The 19,757-nt window shown below is 40.0% G+C and overlaps 2 protein-coding genes across 3 annotated transcripts; both read left to right on the forward strand.

The window, feature by feature from the left end:
* Positions 1 to 2,203: 2,203 nt before the first annotated feature.
* Positions 2,204 to 10,531, forward strand: slc43a3b (solute carrier family 43 member 3b). Of its 2 annotated transcripts, none has more exons than XM_049755836.2 (13): positions 2,204 to 2,384; positions 3,036 to 3,264; positions 3,342 to 3,471; positions 4,411 to 4,457; positions 4,548 to 4,624; positions 5,356 to 5,448; positions 5,864 to 6,003; positions 6,158 to 6,291; positions 7,539 to 7,682; positions 7,885 to 7,992; positions 9,035 to 9,221; positions 10,170 to 10,293; positions 10,378 to 10,531. In XM_049755836.2, the coding sequence occupies exons 2-13, from the start codon at positions 3,078 to 3,080 to the stop codon at positions 10,504 to 10,506; spliced, it is 1,500 nt and encodes a 499-aa protein (XP_049611793.1). In that variant the 5' UTR covers positions 2,204 to 2,384; positions 3,036 to 3,077; the 3' UTR covers positions 10,507 to 10,531. The 2 variants fall into 2 exon arrangements, with proteins under 2 accessions (XP_049611793.1, XP_049611802.1); XM_049755845.2 differs by having other exon boundaries at positions 2,212 to 2,384; positions 6,158 to 6,261.
* An 868-nt stretch (positions 10,532 to 11,399) lies between these two features.
* On the forward strand, positions 11,400 to 19,245 carry rtn4rl2b (reticulon 4 receptor-like 2b). Its single transcript, XM_049755858.2, has 5 exons — positions 11,400 to 11,846; positions 14,188 to 14,564; positions 16,130 to 16,356; positions 16,442 to 16,675; positions 16,841 to 19,245. The coding sequence occupies exons 2-5, from the start codon at positions 14,513 to 14,515 to the stop codon at positions 17,708 to 17,710; spliced, it is 1,383 nt and encodes a 460-aa protein (XP_049611815.1). The 5' UTR covers positions 11,400 to 11,846; positions 14,188 to 14,512; the 3' UTR covers positions 17,711 to 19,245.
* Positions 19,246 to 19,757: the final 512 nt, after the last annotated feature.

Raw genomic sequence — 19,757 nt, forward strand, 5'->3', positions numbered from 1 at the left:
CTGAGAATAAAGTCAGAATTCTGACTTTAAAGTCAGAAAGAAGGAATTCTGACTTTAAAGTCAGAATTCTGACTTTATTCTCAGAATTCCAACTTCAAAATCAGAATTCTGAGAATAAAGTCAGAATTCTGAGAATAAAGTCAGAATTCCGACTTTAAAGTCAGAATTCTGAGGAAAAAAAAGTCAGAATCCTGTCACCTCTCGTTTTTTTTTTTCTTCACTGGGCCTAATCCTCTTTCGTACATATGTCATTGATTTCATAAACTTGCAAATATGTCTTACCACGCCAAGTGTCTCAGTGCATCTTTGATTATGGTCATAAACATATTTTCTAAAGAGACAGATCTTGCTTATGGTTAATTCTTTTTGCCTGGAGTGATATTTACCTTTTTTTAAAAAACTATTAGATAGATAGATAGATAGATAGATAGATAGATAGATAGATAGATAGATAGATAGATAGATAGATAGATAGATAGATAGATAGATAGATAGATAGATAGATAGATAGATAGATAGATAGATAGATAGATAGATAGATAGATAGACGGACAGACTTAAGCAACAAAATTACAATAGTTTTATCCACTGTCATCATTTTCCACACAACATTCATTGAAAAAGGAAGTAATGATTGTGAAAGAGAATCTCGTGTTTATCTCCTTTTTGGCTTTTTTTCCCTTGTATCGAAAGTTTAATAAAATTAGATCAGAAGTTGCTGCAACAGTTTGCTGATGTCGACATTGTTCATGTTTGAGGTTCCTCAATTTCAGATTTGTGCGTGCCAACGCTTACTAAATTGCATTTGATGTGTTGTGATAGGTGGTTGAACTGTGATCATTTGATAAAACATCATTTCAGAAATGTAAGTGTTACATTGTTTTCATTGCGTTACATTGTTTTCATTGTTTTTGTAACCATAGCAGATGCCTGCAGACAAACAAACTAGTGTGGGACAAATTCCTAGGCCTGCATAATTTGTTCCTATGAAGAAAATCTGAACCTGTCTTCCTAATTTGACACACCACAGAGATGGGCACTGCCAAATTTGATCATGTAAAAAAAATTCACAAATTTAAAAAGAGGCTTTTAGAATCATTAACAAAATCAAACCATGTAGAGTGTTGGCGCGCCTTCTAAATGTGCTAAAATCACGCTTCACCCATCTGCCAACTGTCAATCAAATTCCACTTCTTCCACCTGGAAAAAAAGAATCTATCTTTCACACATTTTGGGCCAAATAACCGGTCATGCGAACAAAGATGCTCATGTCCTTGTTTAGCCACGCACCCCATAAAAATCAGGAAAATTGCAATTGTTAAAACCCTTTAATGCTATACCGCCACAATTACTACATAATTTTCAGTCTTTTGGTTTTTTTAGTAATAGTAGCGAACAAACCTTTTATTGTTACTAATCTGTTGTTATTGTTGGCAGTCAGACCTCTGCTTGATGTTGAATTTGCATAGTGTTAACGTAGATATTATGGCTAGCTTGCGGTTGAAGTTCTTTGACCAGAGAATAAAGCAATTCAGTAATTGTTCCGAAAAAAAGTTTAAAGAAATATAAAACTGGGAAGTCCCTCCATCCATTATCTGTACTGCTTGTCTCCACAGGGGTCACGGGCGTGCTGGATCCTATCCCAGCAGTCATCAGACAGTAGGGCGGGGGACACCCTGAACTGGTTGCCAGCCAATCGCAGGCCACACAGAGAGGAACAACCATCTGCACTCGCACTCACACCTACGGGCAATTTGGAGTGCTCAATAGGCCTACCAGGCATGTTTTGGGGATGTGGGAGGAAAGGAAACCGGACCACTCTGTGAAAACCCACGCAAGCATGGGGAGAACATGCAAACTACACACAGGGAGGGCCGGAGGTGGAATCGAAGCCGCACCCTCTGAACTGTGAGGTGGACGTGCTAACCAGTGCTCCACCGCCTACTAAATATGCCAAAGGAACGATGCGCCACCGTGCCACCCTAAGCTGGCAAGTGAATGTTTTAAATTGTGAAAAAGGAAAATTAGAAAGCTTTGAAATGCAGCAGTAGTGAATGTTCAGAAGAATGCCTTTGTGTCTGTTTCCCATCAGCCTTCAACTTTTGTTTTCGGTCGCTGCACTCACATGACCTTTAGACTGTCGCAACAAGCGTCAATTGCAGCACTTTCATCATCGCTGCAGGAGGACTGTGGACACTTTTCTGTTGCTTTTTTTTTTTTTTTACAACTACCAAGGTGCCGAGGGTCTTTTATGGCGCCAGAAGGAGGGATTGAGAAAGGAGGAATGAGGAAACCTGAAGGCAAGAGGAAGGAGGAGCTGGCCTATTTAAAAAGGAAAGAATGAGTCAGAGATGTGTTGTGAGGCACAAGAGAGAGCATTACAGGTCAGTATTTCTTATTTTTTCTATGTATTTTTATCAAAACAATGACTTGAAAAGTCAAGTGGATAAATGAACCCTTTGTAGAAGACTCTTGATGTTATATAGAAAACTTTCTCATGTGTGTTTTGCTATGGTGTCTTCTTCAGCACTTTGAATTAAATTTACTCCCATGAGCAGTCATAAAACACAAAAGCAAGGCTCTACTCTGTACAGTGCAACATGTCTTGTGAAATATGGTCTTAAGGTACATGTTATATGTGCAGCAGAGCCCCGAATTTTTGAATGTTCAGAGAAGCAGCAATGAATGTTGGTGTTTATTGTTAGCTCAGTGCAGTGATGGAGGAAAAATCGGTTCCATCTGGTCCTGATGGACTGAGAGCTCCTGCCAGAGGGCAACGGGTCAAAGTGGAGTTGGACTGGGTGGGTGCTGTTAATGTGACTGCCAGTCAGTTCTGACATTTTGGTGTCCTTCAAGTAGGGGAGGGGGAGCCCATGATGCTCTGCACCACTCTTTGGAACACCTCAGTGTAGTGGGTGAAAAAAAATGATGAGGTCAATGAAGTGCTGATAACTGAAAAATCCACATTGGGCGCATTAGCAAATTTGTCCTTCATCACTTAATTGCCACCACTGCTATTTTGTTATTTTGGGCAGGTGTGAACAAAAGCGTGTGTGTGAGTGGCAGAAGCTGGGACCATGCCGAACTGTTGGAGTCGCTTGAGGGTGCGACGAGGGCTCACCTTCATCACGGGCCTGGTGGAGTGTCTTTGTTTTGCTGGCATCATATTTGGGTGGGCCTCGCTTGTTTTCGTCCTCAAGCAGGATGGTTACTTCGACTATCTGTGCGTCAACAGCACAGGAATCAATGGCTCGCAGGCCTTAGGTCAGTTTGCGCTTCTCATTTCATTTGATCTGGGCGGAAAAAATGTGCAACATCAGCTTTTTCTTTGACTTTTTCAGATTGCAGTGAACAGGACGAGCAGTTATCCCTGGTCTTCACCATTGCATCCTTCATAAATAATTTTGTCACCGTTGCAAGTGGTTTCATTTTCGACCACTTTGGCACTACGGTGGCTCGGCTCTTGGGAATGTGAGTGCATCTTGACACGACCTGTTTAGTGCCATGATGAAGTTCAGTCAGTTTGAGTGTCTATAAATGCAACATCTAATATGCCGTTCAATATGGTAGGGAACAGTTGAATTGACTGAAAAACCTCACCTGCAGAACAAGGCTTTGGGCTATTTCTTTGGATAAATGTTTGCAGTTCAAACAAAGACACATTTGTAGGTGTCTTGACAAAGTAACATCCATATTTTGGCTGAGCTCAGTGGACACGCCCACAGCTTTTGAGATCAGCGACAACAGCTTAATTTTTCACAATTTTCAAGGCTCTTTTTTTTTGTCATTCAGTAAAAAGAAAACACCTGACCTAAGAATGAAAAATATATTGAAAAGTTGAAAGGAGAAAAACGTATTTGGCTGAAAGTGAGCGGGAACTATTTTGTTGCGTAAACACAGACCCGTGGCTCCAAATGACTCCAAACCAACAACAAAAATATACTGGCACAAGGAACGTCTATGTGGTTCCACTAAAACAGGGTGGAAGGAATAGACTGGCCGAGGAATGCAAATAGCTTCTTCCAGCTCTACTGTTCTTGGGGTGGTACAAGAAATTAAAGAAAAACAGAAGGCCCAGGTCATGAGGCAGGTAATTAAGTCCAAGTGTTTAGACAAAAACATCTTTTTGGGTGGGGTGACCTCTTTTATTAAAGGTGAAGGTTCACTTAAATGACATATGCATGTGTTTATTTTGAATCTGTTGTGGTGTATAAAGGCCTTGAAATAGTCATTATTCAAATACTTTTGCACAAACGGAATGTGCGAATTATTTTCTCATTGTCTGCCACTCTACAGTGTATTATTTCTAATATGTTTATGTGTTTTGGTGATACTAATCCAAAGTCTTTATTATGGTGTTGGATTGCAAAAAAACATACACTGAGCAAGACTGTGTTGTTCTTTTTCCAGAGCTTTTCACACTATGGGTACCTTGATGGTGGCCTTCTCAAATTCTGGTAAAACAAAACACTTTTGTGTCTTTACTTTGAATTCTGAAAGCATGAAAGTGAGGATTCCGGTTTATTTGTCTTTTTTTCCCCCATCAGCTCTTTCTGTCCTGCTTTTCCCAGCCCTCTCCTTCATAGCTGTTGGTGGCGTCATGTTGCTCATGACTAACATGCAGGTAGGTAGTAAGCATTTTTCGGCAACTAAGTCTTAACCTGGAGGGTTTGATTAAAGCAACAGGCAAATATTTGACATTAGAAAAATGTCACATTAGACCCACCTGAAATAATGGTAAATGATTTTCATTTTACCCTGAGTTGAGAATCACACGTAAACAAAATGTGACCTCTACATTTGACCCCACATTTGTCCCATCACAGTATTAGACACAGCAAAAACATACTGTCAATGGCAGGGGCGGAGTCAGAACTTTCACGTGCACACGTGCTAGTGCATGCATACATTTGTTCACATTCATGCAACTCAAATTGCTTCCAAATGAAGCTACTTATTTTGTTTCCGGTTTAACTACACAAACATGTTTTTTCCTTGGTGTTTTTCAACTAAGTTTGCTCCCACCATATTTTCCCAAAGCGAACTATAATTAACATCTGTCTGGAGCTTATGAGCCCATGGAGGAAAACATACACTCCCCCCAAGAAAAATATACTCCTACCGTTGTCTCATGATTGAAAAATCTAAAAAATAAAATTGAAGGAGAAATTGGGGCCCATGAAAAAAAAAAAACAACTATATAAATGCAGCATGCTGCAAATGTGGAATTTTTCCATAAAACCACAAGGTGTTGATGTCTGCTTATGTATCTGCTATGTATATGTTCAAAAATTAAGATAGTAAATTGTTCATTTGTAATTTTATGGTTATCAACATATATTTCAACTTCTAAAGGTGGGAAATCTTTTTGGCACCCGTCGTTCAACCATCATCACTCTCTATAATGGGGCCTTTGACTCTTCCTCAGCACTCTTCTTACTTATCAAGGTAAGTCTCAGTGGGGACTTCAAGCTATGTTATTTATCTAACCAGACCTGAGCAAAATATGGATCGGGCCACATCCATTGTCCATCATAACCACCATGGAAGCAATGTAACACGTGCCAGACCTTTATTTTAAAAGGTGTGCTTTTTTATGAGCACACCCGTGGATGGTAGTACAAGCTTGGTAGCGAGCAAGAGCAACGACTTGCTTGAAGCGTTGCCAACTTAATGACGTTTTCTCGTGTACTGTAAAACTAATTTGAAACAAAGATGAGGTTATAACCTGTTAGCTTGGTCTTCGGCAGGCAAGTGTTCCCGTTTTTCATGTGGCCCCTTTGCAAAATTAATTGTCGAATGCAATATATGACCGCTGTCACCTACAATATAGTTCCATTAATGTTGTCTTTTTCCGGTACAGTTGGTATACGAGTCTGGCATCTCTCTCCGTGCCTGTTTCCTGTTCCTGTCCATCTGCAGCGTCCTTCACGTGCTCAGAACCTTCTTGCTGTTTCCCAGAACATTCATTCCATACCCAATACCTGATAACTACACATATGGGTATGAACAGGAATAACATGTCTGTGGATGCATAAGTGTATGCTTATTTATTCTTACGAGTGTAAATACAGAATATTCATACCTGTGAAGCATGACATACTATGAATAAGTAACCAAAAAAAAAAATCTATCTCATGTTGGTTTGTGATCTCAGGCTATCCTGCAGCAACCTAAATATTGCCAGGCATTCTATTAATGTGAGCTCACGGCAGACCACAAAGTCAGAGGAGGTTTCCAGCAAGGCAGCAGCAAAACCAGGTCAGAGTGCAACTGCAAGTTTACACCCAGGTAGCACACAGACATGCATGTGCAGGATGCAAATTTAACTTCAGCAAAAAAAAGTTGGAGCATTATCATCTTGCCCAATGCAGTTATTCTTCAAGCAATATGACTTTCATCCAGTCATCAACAGTCTACGATTGGTTTTCTTTAGCCCATTGTGGCCCTGTTTTTCGTGTTTATAGTTTAATGATGTATTTTGTTTGCTTAATGTAAATCCCATTCCCTTTAGGCGTTTTTTTTTTTTTTTTTGGAAAGACTTTGGTTACACACGTTGACTCCAGTTTCCTCCTATTTGTTCCTCATTTGTTTTGCTGTGGATTTCCTCTTTTTCAAAACAGTGATTTAGGTTTTCTGAACAACCAACATCTTATGCAACACTTTTTGATGATTTACTTTCTTTAAGAATTCAATTGAATTGAATTCTTTCCTGTTAGATTTAATCTGATACAGGTGCTAGTTTTGGTAATGAAAAATATACTGGATAATTACGTAATTAGTTTATTAGAACAGAGGGTTTTCCTTTATTTCTTTCTGATTGGTATAAAAATGGGACTCTTGCTACCACATATTTTCCTTAATTTATTTTTGTGCTTCTTTAGTGTTTTCTTACCGCCAGAAAGTTGCCATTTAAAATGATTGCATTATTTTTGTCAGGCATTTTTGTCATTTTCAAAACATCTATTTCTAAGATGTTGTAAAAATCTTATTTCATTTGGCTTATGAAGGAATTATAAAAATAAAAGACGACTTAAGTAAATCCTATGATACTAAGGTACGTCGGTAACTACATACTGTTTGCGAAGCATGTAAAATATGAAGGTATGTCAAGTTGCTTGTTACCCAGTGCGCTAGTTGTAGTTAACATTAGCTACTTTACCAAATTGACAATTTTAACCACAATGGCTTCAACGAGCAGAACAAAAATGGCATCATTCCAGGAATCAAGCTACAGGCAAATTTCTTAGTGATAACTAATATTTGTGAATGGTGCTGCTTAGGGTATTGGGTTTTGCTGTTTATCCTTACCAATGATTTTTCAATTAGTACATAAATCCAGCAGACATATTTGGTGATCAAGATCATGTCACTTGTTCCACTGAAATTGGATGAATGTTTCACCAATGAATTATAAAATACTGCCTAGTGAACGGCCCGACCTGAATTAAATTAGTGTTGCAGCTTTGAATAATTGTCCAGTTTAAGTCTGATGGTGAACTAATGATTTTCAAATCTTTATTTCTTGTCTCTCCCAGAGAAAACTTTACGTGAATGTGTTCTGTCCAGATTATTCATATGGCATGTAATCTGGTTGTCTGTGATCCAATTGAGACATTATTTGTTCATTGGGACTCTTAACCCAACACTGCAGAAGCTAACTGATGGAGAGCCTACACTTGGTAAGATCACACTTCATTGCATCACCTTCTTCATTGTGTCGCTTGCAAACATTGCAGTGAAATGGAATTCAAATATGCCGTACCATACCAATTTACAAATGTTTTAGTTCCCAGAAAGACACATAGCCTATGACATACAGGCGCCGTGAAGGTGGCAATAATCAGCATCCTAATTTAGCAGCTTTCTTCTTTGTGTCGGTAGTCAGCCAGTTTATCAACGCATTTGCCTTCACCCAACTGTGCGGGGTCCTGTGTGCACCCTGGAACGGCCTCATCATGGACAGAAACAAACACAAACCCCGGGCGGAAGGTAATGAACCACAACCACAGTTGACTTTATCAACAACAGGAAAAAAATTAACAGATGGAAGCATCGGTAAACACGAGACACAGTGACAAATTCATTGTGGGTACAAAGTAGAACCCAGTAAACAAACACACTGTCAGGCCAAAAAAAGAAGTGACATGGGTTGAATTTAGGATTATATATTAGGAATGCAGTGATTTATTCATTGATTTGAGACAAATGACAAAACAAGATGAACTATTCTAGGAGATGTCATTCAAGGTATTTAAAAGTGTTGACCTGCTTTAAACAAAGGAGAAAAACTGTCATAGTGCCGTAAGAGACCCCTGACAATAATTTCATCTCCTCTATTCCGTTCAAAGCAATTGTCCATCCACCTGGTACTTCATTCATTATATCAGATGCGAGTGGCAATGTTGTCATGTCATGACAGAAATTGATGACTGCAGATTGAAAAGATGGCAAAACCTTGGTTTGTTTGGGGTCGCGCTGACAAGAAAGTTTAGGTTTTTTTCCCCCCCTCTTACTCGGTGACATATTAGTAGCGACACAGTAAAAAGGTTGGTCATATTTGACAGGAGTCAGTCCTATTTACCTTAAAGCAAAAACCCAGCCATACCCTTAATCTTATTGTATTGTCTGTATTGAAATATTGCATTTTTAGGATGATACTGACCATCAGTCCAAATGCACTTCACATACAAACTGTTCAGAAAAGCTAAAACTATCTGCGCGTCTCTAGATATTCCAATGGATTTTTTTTTTTTTTTAGTCAATGACACACCACCGGCGCCCCTGACAATTTAGTGACAGAAAGTAGATACGAATTTAGACCATCTAAAATAAGATATCCATTCCTGACAACAAAATTCCCTTTCTCGAAATCATCTAGAAATCAGTGGTTCCAGGAATCAGGTGGATTGGTGTGGGCAGGAATTGCGTACTTGTAAAAGCCCGACATTGAAGGAGCTGCTGAGGGACTGCTCATGTCAAAAACCTCAAATTGTACTCAAAACACTAATTCTTATTTTGTGCGTGTGTGTAGGTATGAGTGAACAAGAGTCAGACCTGAATTCCTCAGTTCTATCTCTCTTTCTGACATCGTTGATGGCGTTGGTGTTCTCAATTTGTGCTGCCACACCAGTCCTATCACTTCAGTACTTTACCTTCATCATCCAAGTGCTCAATCGCTCCTTCCTATATGGTGGCAACGCAGCATTCCTCAGTGTGGCGTGAGTAAAACTGCACACACAAGTTTTACACTCTCCCTTGATACTTGCACTCAGCAAGAGAATCGTTTGTATTGTTTTCATTGCTGTTTATATGTTGAGCAGACTTGAACAGATATAAAGTGATCTGTTTCTCTTTTTTTATCATAGGCTATACTTCCCCAATGCAGGCTTGAGCTTACTCAGTCACAGTGTTGCAAAAGCTCATTTTCTACACAAACAAGTTCAAAGTTCAGTTCACAAATTTTAAAATGAATTTTTCAAATTTGTTAAAATTTCATATTTGAAATTTTATTGACAAAGTTCATGGTTCCAAAAATGAAAAGTTGATAGTTCTTTTCTTCCCCCAATCTAAAATGATAACTTATCGCTGCTGTTTGACCAGACGGGGCGAGTGGGGTCGCTCGTCACATAACGTATGAATTTAGGTTGACTGAAGTGTCATCGCACTTTCTTTGCTCATCCAAGCACACGTCACATTTTGATGACATGCACCATGCAACTGTTTTTGGCCAGGGTTGCCACGGATCCTTTTTGTTTACATTGTGTTTAGCGGGGTTTTATTTTGAAGTCTAAGATGAGAAAACCTGGTAAAAACGAAAATAAACTGTCTTTCAACACCGTTCATTGGCCCCAGAATGAACGCGTTCACAAAAACGTTCACAAAAGCAAAAATGCACTCTATTAACACTCCTACCTCGCTGAGCTGCTTCATCTCTATGCTCCTGACCAGCTGATCCTGGAAGTAGTGAGGCCTTGTTTTTGTCAGAGCGCACACCATTATCCACTGTTTGGCACAACGTGATCCATTTCAAAACCATAGAAAAATACGGCTTTTCACACTTGCACTTCTAGTATGTTCATTGTAGATGTCCCTCCTTAGTAGTCTTTCCATTACTCATTGAAATGTTAACTTTTGTTTTGTGTTGTGATTTTTTTGGGTGCGTTCAGATTCCCATCATGCCACTTTGGGAAGCTGTATGGGCTCATCATGGCTATTTCGGCAATCTTCTCTTTACTGCAGTATGCTTGCTTTGCTCTGGTGAAGTCAGTTCTGCACGGAGATCCTTTATATGTGAGTATAGAATCACTTGAAAATGCAAAATCTTCAATAAACCGGCCAATTCCTTCTGACACTTTTATTTCTGTGTTTCTGCAGGTAAACATCGCTCTGACGCTGGTTATACTGCTGGCCTTCGTCCACCCTCTGTCTGTCTTTTTGCACTGTCGAAGTCTTGCATCACAGCGAGCCAATAGACAGCTTACAGACTCGAGGCAACTTCTCTGACTCTGTGACTGCAACATCAACACTGTACTGTTGGTGCTCGTTTGATTTTGAAATTATTCACATAGTTATAATTGTGTTTTGGATTACTATATAATGTTTTGTGTGCTGTCAGAAGCACCATAGTTGCTGCGTGTACTAACCTTTTTTTTTTTTTTTATGAATGCATATATCACATTAAAAAAAAAAAAAAAAAGAATACATAGTACGTATATCACGTACTGGCCATGTCGTCTCACCTTATTTTAACCATTGTCCAGACACTGTAACTGAAAGAAATATAGAGGGCGTCCACCGAATTCTTGACATTTTATGGAGCTGCCAAAAATGTCAACACCAATTTTTAAGCATAAGCCCAGTCGCGCTCAACAGACATTTATGACTCAACTCTGCCCCCTACTGCTCACGGTAGTCAATCACGTCTACAGACCTCATGGTAGACATACAAATGACACCCCATGGAGTTTTAGCTTTGTCTACTTCAAGAGCTTTGACACGATGAAGAATGAACATCAGGGTGACATGTGGTCAAGTTCACAACTGGTGAGGCAAAACTCCTGTGGAGTCCCATATATAAAAATATGGACCCAAAACTGAAGATTATTTCAATTTGGAGCTTCATTGAAACATGTTACAAATAAGATCCGGTTTTTTTTTTTTTATCTTGCTGTTAGAAAGGTTATGCTGGGTTGTGTGACGTCATGACGCACGGGCGGCAGTTGAATACAGACAGACTTGAGCAACAGTTGTCGTCCTGGGTCTCATTCATATCAGTACATATATACACACGAACACTTGCTTTTAGATAATTATTAAAACAAATATTTAGCCTTAATTTTTCAACAACAAAAAAATCTATTCTACCTTAGAGGGCACTGTAGCAGCCACGACTGTCCAGCGTAGCATTTGTGTGGTTGTCAGATTCCCTTTAATTCACCAAGTTCTCTGATTTGGGGCTCTCTAGCACTGACACTTCTAATTCCATCCCTTCAAACCTCATTTGCAAAAAAAAATAAAAATAGAGAGCCAACCATTTTCAACATCGCCTCTACAGTTCAGCGTCGCGTGCTGCACCCAGAGCTCGTAGCTTGTTATTGCGTTGCACATATTGAGATAGCTAGGCAACCCTTCGCACTCACTTTCACAGTATCACTGAGAGGGTACGGAATTATGTCTGCTTCCAAAAACAACACAGACAACTCCACTCATCAAGTCTCTCACTGTGCCCCCGCTGTGCAACATGTCGATTCCGTCACTTGGAATGTAAGTGTGTGCACATCTCCTGGAATAGCCGATTACAGATGGAAATTTGCACAACACAGATGGCAGAAATAGAAACAAAGGTAGGCGGAAATGACAATAGAAATGACAACCTAACACCTTGTTGGTCTCCATATGGTTGCTGCTGGAAACACAAACCTACAAATATGAATGGAACACTTAACATGTTGGCAGGTCCATACCACACGTAGTACTCTATGATGGTCGTTCTTAAAATTTTGATACCAAGTATGACATTCAAAAATATTCAGCCAGGCCGAAGTGCAATGGTACAACCACAACAAATTGACATCTATCAAATGTCAAGTTATAGTAAAAAGTAACGAAGGATCCGGTTACTTTTCAAACTATTTATTTTAACCCTCACTTAATAAATAAATAAACCGGAAGTTTTTTTTTCTTTCATTCGTGCGGCTCACCGCGGCCCATTCCAACGTGGCCCGGTACCGGTCCACATTCGTTCTATTAGAGAGGTCATCAGCCGATTTGAAGTTAAGCTCAACAAATCTTGCAGCCTATTAAATCAGGCCATGCTTTTTTTAGGAATAGTCCGTAGAAGTGTTATATGACGCAAACAGTAAATTTCAGTCTGAATGGAGTTTGCAACCAAACCCATATTTGATCAGTTTCATGTATTTCTGCACGACTTCACTTTGCTGCTAAAGAAATTATAATTGACATTGTTTTTTTAAAAAAAAAAAAAAAAAAAAAAAAAGACAAAAACAAGTCCCATACACACGTTTCCAAAGAAAACTCAAGTGCAACTTCTCCTCACTGGCCTGATATACACTGTGGGCAGAAGTACACACACTGACCACATACTGCAGAAGGTCTTCAGCTGTGAGATGAGTTTGCACGTGTTAGATATAGCCATAGACAGAGTCAGTGACACATTAATAGAATCAAGACAGATCTTAAGAACATGCTGTGTTTACACCAGTTCAAATGCCAGTGTGCCTGTGAATCACATTGACACAAGCAGGCGAGTGAGAGAATGCATCATTATGGGAGGAGCGGCTGGTGTGGAGTGTGTAGATGCACGTTGCATCGACATAACATGCAGATACGGTGAACTCACACACTTCCGCCTCCTCCATGGAATCTGCTCGCTTTACCCCGGGGCCAAGAATATTGTATAAAGTCATTTCACATTTACACTTTCAAAGCTGTTCCACAATCCCTACTTGGGTAACTACTTGCTAAAGTCTATATGGTGAGATGTACAGTATACATCCTCCAATCACCAAAGCCAAGCGACATCCCCATTGTGAGCATCTTTCAACATGAAATTTTAATTTACTAAATGTAATTGCTTGGGAACAGATGGAGTGTGTCATGGCAATTACATGTCACATGTTACATGATGAACGCTCACCTTGACCCATGTGGTGGATGAAGAATCGATTTATGAGTAAATGCCCCAGCCTTGTTATGGAAACCCACGTCCAGACTGCCCTGTTTTTCTATCTTTTCTAGAAAAATGCAAATGTTATAGGTGAAACACTATCGAATTAGTCAACTGCTATTTTTTTTTTTACATTAACACCCATAAACACTAGTTTTTTTTAAAACAAATGATGTTCATAGGGCCTCCACTTGATCTTCATTTGCTGCTCCTTCTGCTTTCTCATCCCCAAACCAAACTTAAATTCACATAAACTGTATTTAAAATAGAGAGTTGTTCCGTGACATCACACACATATGCACACACCCGTGTTTTATTGATGCTTATGCTTGAATCTGGGCCTTTGTCATTTTACATTGTTTGAGCATACTTGCAAATATTTTTGAACATATTTGCAAATAAGAGTTTGCCAGTCAAAAATATTTACACTACATTGGCAGCTCCACGGTTCTGTACACAGATGCTTTTACTTACTAAAATATATAATTGTTCTTTTGACTTAAAGCATACAGTATATGTGTGTAAAATGCAGCCAGAGAAGGTTGAGGGCACCTTTCTAAACAGTAAGGCATGTATGTCGCAATGACTCGCAGCGTCTCCTTGCATTCATTAGTCAATTTGCAACCTGCAATTTAAATGCATTCCACCATTTCATTGAAATTGGGTTTCTCATCTGTTGGATTTATTTATTTATTTGTTTGTTTGTTCGTTCGTTCGTTCGTTCGTTCGTTTATTTATTTATTTATTTATTTATTTATTTATTTATTTATTTATTTATTTATTCATGCATTCATTCATTTGCTTGCTAATATATTTATTTATTTATGCATTTGTTTGTTTGCTTACAGTCCTATTTCCCTACATTGATGTTAAATTAACCTCCTTACTTCGGGTGTACTGAATACAAATCATGTTGTGAATCTCCGTGGTAAGGAGTAAAAGTAAAAAAAAAAAAAAGGATTTAGAAAACTCACTTCCCACCACTTTTACCTCCTCAGTGATGCTGTATTGTTTTGTAACATAAGAAGAAGCCAAACATTGTCGGCGGCTGCTGCTCCCTTTCTTGGTTCTTCCTTCGGCGAGCGCCATCCCTTCCTCCCACCCACCTAGGAGGCCGACGTATGATCGCATCCATCACCCCGCCCACGCTACCTAGTGGGCGACGGAACCGCCGCCAAGTATAAAGAAGCAGCGGGGACTCCCAAGTCCCACTTCTCTGTGAAGGCACAGCGACTCAGTCCCCGGAGCTGAACGTCAGCAGAGATAGCAGCAAGCAGGCAGTTCCTCGCCGTGCAGGCTAACTCGCTTTCGGTTTTACTCGCCATGGAGACTCGCTGGACCGTGAGAAGCTCCAGAACAGCCCACAACTTCAAGGGTGAGTTGCCTTGCACTCAACATTTTTGTAACCCTTTTTTAACTGAAATTATGTCAGATAAAAAATCAGAACTGCTTTGATTTCCAATGATTTTTTTTTGTACTTGGTAATAATTTTAAAGATTGGAAACTTTCCATGATAAGTAACGAATTACTAAAACTGAAAGTTGATTCTCTGGGAACTCATACATAGTGTGAAAATGCATTGTAGCATAATTCTGACTAAATCAATCACATTTCATAATGTTTTTTTAATTATATGTATTCTTTTTTATATAATTATAATCATATATCTATCAGTCTAACAAGGGGGAATTCAGCAATGGTACAAATGCACGCAATATAGAAAAATATAATAGGTAAATATAAAAAAATATAAAAAAGCAGAACCCAGGCTAGAGAGGAGATGCTTCGTGGTGCATTTCAGGATGCATTTTGTTCATCTGAGTGTGTCTTTCTCACAAAATTATGCACTATATTAACATCTCAGGGAAATGTATAAGATTTTCCGTAGTATTTATATCGTGTCGTCATGCACATTTGTTCTTCCGTTCCTATCATGGTCACGTGGTGCGTTGACAGGTGGTGCATTGGCAGAATTCAATGAGCTTTATTACAAGAGCTAATTAAAACAATGTACTGAAGAAATAAGGACATTTATATTAGCAACCCAAAACGTATGAGAACTAGTGCATGTTGTTGATGTAGTACCTGAGGTCGCAGAAAGTTTTTGTATCGGATCTCATTATGTTATGCAAGTTATTGTCAGCGAGTTCTCTGCAAAATAGTCAAATTCATCCATACCTCCTTACATACTGGTTGTTAATGCAATCATGATACTGAGCTTAATTTGCCATGCAGTAAATAAAACTAACCAAGATTTCAGATCGGTGTCTTATTCCTCTTGAAATCCCAGTCTCGTGTTCTCCTGAAGGTCTAGCATAGATAACGGTTCAACTTGTTGAGAGGTCAAAGGGTGAGCCACTGGAAAATCTTGCGTACAACAGATGAAAGGGTTGTTCATCATTATTTAATGACTCTTTTTTTACCACTGTAGTCTTTTTTTGTGTGTGCCGTCATCCGAGCTGTGCCAAGACACAGGGAAGTAACTGAAGCCGGAGTGAAATTGATCTGGATTCAGTTACTTCTTTTACGTGTGCCCTCTGCATGGCAAACTCCTCAACGGAAAGGTTCTTTTTTCTAGGACATCCGGATTGTAAGTCCCACTTTTCTAGGACATCCGGATCCATTAACATTTTTATGAATTCATACATATACGTTTATATTCTTTAAAAAAAGAATTGACTGTTTAGTCTACACATCTCACAGTTATGTAACTCTGACACTGTAGCCAGGTCACCCTAGTATGTTAAGTGATCCAGTTGATATGAACGGTTGAATGATTTCTGCCATATCAATTATGCATAAGGCTCAGAGAACAAATCACAAATGAATGCACAAAAAAAGAATCGGTGGCTACAAAAGGCTGGACAGAAAACAGTAGAATGAGGCCAAAAGTTGAAATCACGCTCAATGTCTCATGTTTTTTTTCAAATTCTGTCATAGGTGGACTGACTCTATGGCTGATCCTGTGGCTGGTGGTGGTGAAGCCCAGCAGTGTGGCTGCATGCCCCAGGCTTTGTGTGTGTTACCCAACGCCCATGACAGTCAGCTGCCAGTCTCAGAACCTCACCGCCGTTCCGGTCGGCGTGCCTTACGACTCACAACGGGTGTTCCTGCAAAACAATCACATCACAGAGCTCCGTGCAGATTCTTTTGGCTTTGAAACACAGGTAAAAGTGTGTGCCCGGTGTGTAGTTTCATTGCGCTCTTTGAAGGATAAATTCCCAATTTTCTCTCTTCTTCATCCAACACAAGGTGCTATGGCTCTATGGCAATAACATCACATGGATTGAGTCCGGGGCCTTTAGTAACCTCAGGGTGCTGGAGGAACTGGACCTGGGCGACAACCCCACACTGAGGCGCCTAGAAGGCGGAGCTTTCAGAGGCTTGGAGAAGCTGCAGAGTCTGCACATGCACCGATGCAAGCTTGCCATGCTACCCCATGACCTCTTTCACAAATTGTACAGTCTGCAGTTTCTCTACTTGCAGGTGAAGATTACAATCATACATATCCTAGCTATACATTTTAAACACGCAATGAAGGTGTGAGGCTAAGGCAACCCAACCCAAGCAAAATCTTTCAGTCTACTCTGAATCAATGATCTAAATCTCAATGACTTATTTTCCTCATTTGATGTTTTAACATTGTTCCAGGAGAATCAACTCCACTTTCTGCAGGACGAGCTGTTCTCAGATCTGGTCAACCTCACCCACCTATTCCTCCATGGCAACCGCATCCGTGCCCTTTCTGAGAACGTGTTCCGAGGCTTGGTCAATCTGGACCGCCTCCTTCTTCATGACAATCAAATCAGGCAGGTCAACCGTCGCGCTTTTCGCGACCTGGGCCGCCTCTCTATTCTTTACCTGTTCAACAACTCCCTTGCTGAGCTCCCAGGCCAAGCTATGAAAGACACCCTGGGCATTAACTTTCTCCGTCTCAATGGCAACCCTTGGTCCTGTGGTTGTGAGGCCCGTACCTTGTGGGAGTGGTTCCGCATGGTCCGAATTTCCTCTTCTGAACTGATATGCTCGTCGCCATCGCATCGTCGCGGGCAAGATCTCCGATTCCTCCGGGAGCTGGACTTTGCCCTCTGCCCAATGCCTGACCCAGGCACCGTGGCCGGAAGCACCACGACCACCTTTAGCACCAAAACCCGCTGGTGGTTCTCCAAGCACAAGCCTGTGTCCTCCTCCAAGTTTCACAGCCGTAAGACCACAGAGACAGTAAAGGCGTCCCCAGTAGGAAAGTCACATTATTTCCCCAAAACCCAACTCGAGTCGTTTCCTCCCAAGTATGAACTATCAGATGATGAAGTGGCTCTCCCTAAGCTCGACCCAGAAGAGTACTGGGACAACTACGGCAACGAAGATTCTGCCATCCGCTGCTTTGAATCCGATTGCCCAACAGGCTACGGCGATCCGTCTTTTTCATCCCCGTTCTCATCTTTTGCTACCAGTCCAGCTCTTCTCCATCCCCTCTCTTTCTGCATACTTGCTTTCTCCCTTCATTTACTATTTGGCTGAATCCACCATTCCCTCAACCTTTCCTTCTTCTCTCATTCCTCAGTCCTGCTCTTTCCTACTCACAACAAAAAGCCTGGGATCTTGATCTCTACTTGCTGCTTGAGCTGAAAGTAGGTGGCGGTACACAATGGCAGGAAACAGGCGAGAGAGCGAAAATCTGTTTTCAAAGCAGATATCAGTGTAGGCAACATACGGCTAATCATTATTGTTGATTTGGCTGCTGCTTACTAACACATGAGGCCTTGACAATAACAGTGAAGACTGATAGGCGGAAAGCGGCAACCGTTAATAGACTACACAAAACAGTAACTAGGAGTGGCAGGCGTTTGGTTTTGCTTATGTGGCAGCAATCGATGCAGGTGTCACTCGAGGTGTTTTCTACATGAACAACTGACGACATCAGTTCTGCTGCTTTTCTTTACCTCACCAATGAGGACCCAATGCCTTGAGCATATGCTCCTGACTTTTGCAAGAAATACATGAACAAGATGATTAGGCGGTTTACCAATAGTTTGCAATACGATGCCGGTATCTGGACACTCAGCAATTATAGAAACCGTCAACAAAAACCTAATGTAACAGCACACATGAAGATAAACTTGATTGAATGAAAAATAAATATTTATCTAATAACATGACAAAATTGAAATCATCATACCGGAGATAGTGATTATTAAATGTATTTATGTTTGCACATCGCTCTAGATGTGTTCTCCTTGTTGAACTTGTCTTGGTTTGACCAGCCAATCAGATGATAGAAAAATGCTCATATCAAAAAGGTACATAGTCGTTGGTCAAGACTGATTCCAAAGGCCCCGGGCAGATTAAGATGTTAAATATGGCGGCACATACTGTAGAAGCTGAAATGTGATTGGACAAAAAAATAAAATAAAACATGTATTCTGGAATAAATGCCTTAAGAAAATAGACTGCTTGAAATAATTGTCAAATAAAATCAAAAAGCATACAAGCAGATCTGCTGAAAGAAAATGAGGGACCAGGCACAGGATTTGGAACTAAGAGCGACTCTTTCCTCGGAGATTGCTAGTCTTGTGCCATTCCGGAGGTGCCAGCAGCACAGCCGCCCACGCTTGTACACTAAACATGAAACAACTCAGGGAACTTGAAACACGCATCGCAGGACATAGGCCATGTGAAATATCACACGATTCTCTGCACTGCTGTTGCCTAGTCTTACTTTTCCCTTTTCAGCATTCGGTAATAGACATGAAAACTGAATTCAAACAAATGAAATGAATTTTGTTTTTGCATTAGATGATTAGCGATGGCTTTGATCATGACAAGGCTAATTATATTTGTATGTTTTTTATGTCTTTATTTGGTATCAATACAGTCAGAGTTTTATTGAATTAGACAACTGTGAAGAACAATGCTCATCAAAGTCATTTGTATACTCAATCTTTTGTCAAACTGCTTTTTCATTTGATCTGATAAATAATCTCATTCTGTGTTTTCCAATGGCCAAGTAATTTTCTTTCTTTCTTTTATTTCAAATAAAGAAATTATCAGACATATGTGAGTGGGAGTTCCTTTGTTTCACTGACTCAAGTAGCGCGACTGCTCCAAAGCTGTACATGAACTAAAAACAATATAACATCATCAACATGCACCAAAAACAGACATTAAAATTCATTCCACTGTTAAAGTCACTTGTGCGAGAGAAGTTTTGACAAGATTCCAGTTGTCCATGGTGTTTGTTGTGCAGGAGTTCATGAATTACGAGACATTTATGTGACAGTGTGTTTGTATAAATAACCATACTATTCTCTCTTCACACGTACAGATTGGAATCATATCATGTGATCCAAAATGTGTGTGTGTGGAAGGAGGGGAATAGTGTATGTCATATATGTACTTGTAGATGAGATGAGAACTTGTCTGGGAGTTCACACACCCCCTCAACACTGTCCTAACTGTTATATTGCTGATTCAAATGTGATAGTGATACATCCAAACAAAAGCAAAATGCTGTACATGAACAACCAGCCTTTCACTGCAATGAAATTTTGTTGAATTTCTAAAGTTG

The sequence above is a fragment of the Syngnathus scovelli genome, chromosome 1, assembly GCF_024217435.2.
Source record: "Syngnathus scovelli strain Florida chromosome 1, RoL_Ssco_1.2, whole genome shotgun sequence".
NCBI classification, from domain to species: domain Eukaryota; kingdom Metazoa; phylum Chordata; class Actinopteri; order Syngnathiformes; family Syngnathidae; genus Syngnathus; species Syngnathus scovelli.

Excerpts from the sequence above, each read along its gene's own strand:
- slc43a3b (XM_049755836.2), top strand. The coding sequence starts at position 3,078 with ATGCCGAACTGTTGGAGTCGCTTGAGGGTGCGACGAGGGCTCACCTTC. Across the intron at positions 4,458-4,547 it reads GGTGGCCTTCTCAAATTCTG|CTCTTTCTGTCCTGCTTTTC; the intron begins GTAAAACAAAAC and ends TTCCCCCATCAG. Across the intron at positions 6,004-6,157 it reads CCTGATAACTACACATATGG|GCTATCCTGCAGCAACCTAA; the intron begins GTATGAACAGGA and ends TTGTGATCTCAG.
- rtn4rl2b (XM_049755858.2), top strand. The coding sequence starts at position 14,513 with ATGGAGACTCGCTGGACCGTGAGAAGCTCCAGAACAGCCCACAACTTC. Across the intron at positions 16,357-16,441 it reads CTTTTGGCTTTGAAACACAG|GTGCTATGGCTCTATGGCAA; the intron begins GTAAAAGTGTGT and ends ATCCAACACAAG. Across the intron at positions 16,676-16,840 it reads TGCAGTTTCTCTACTTGCAG|GAGAATCAACTCCACTTTCT; the intron begins GTGAAGATTACA and ends ACATTGTTCCAG.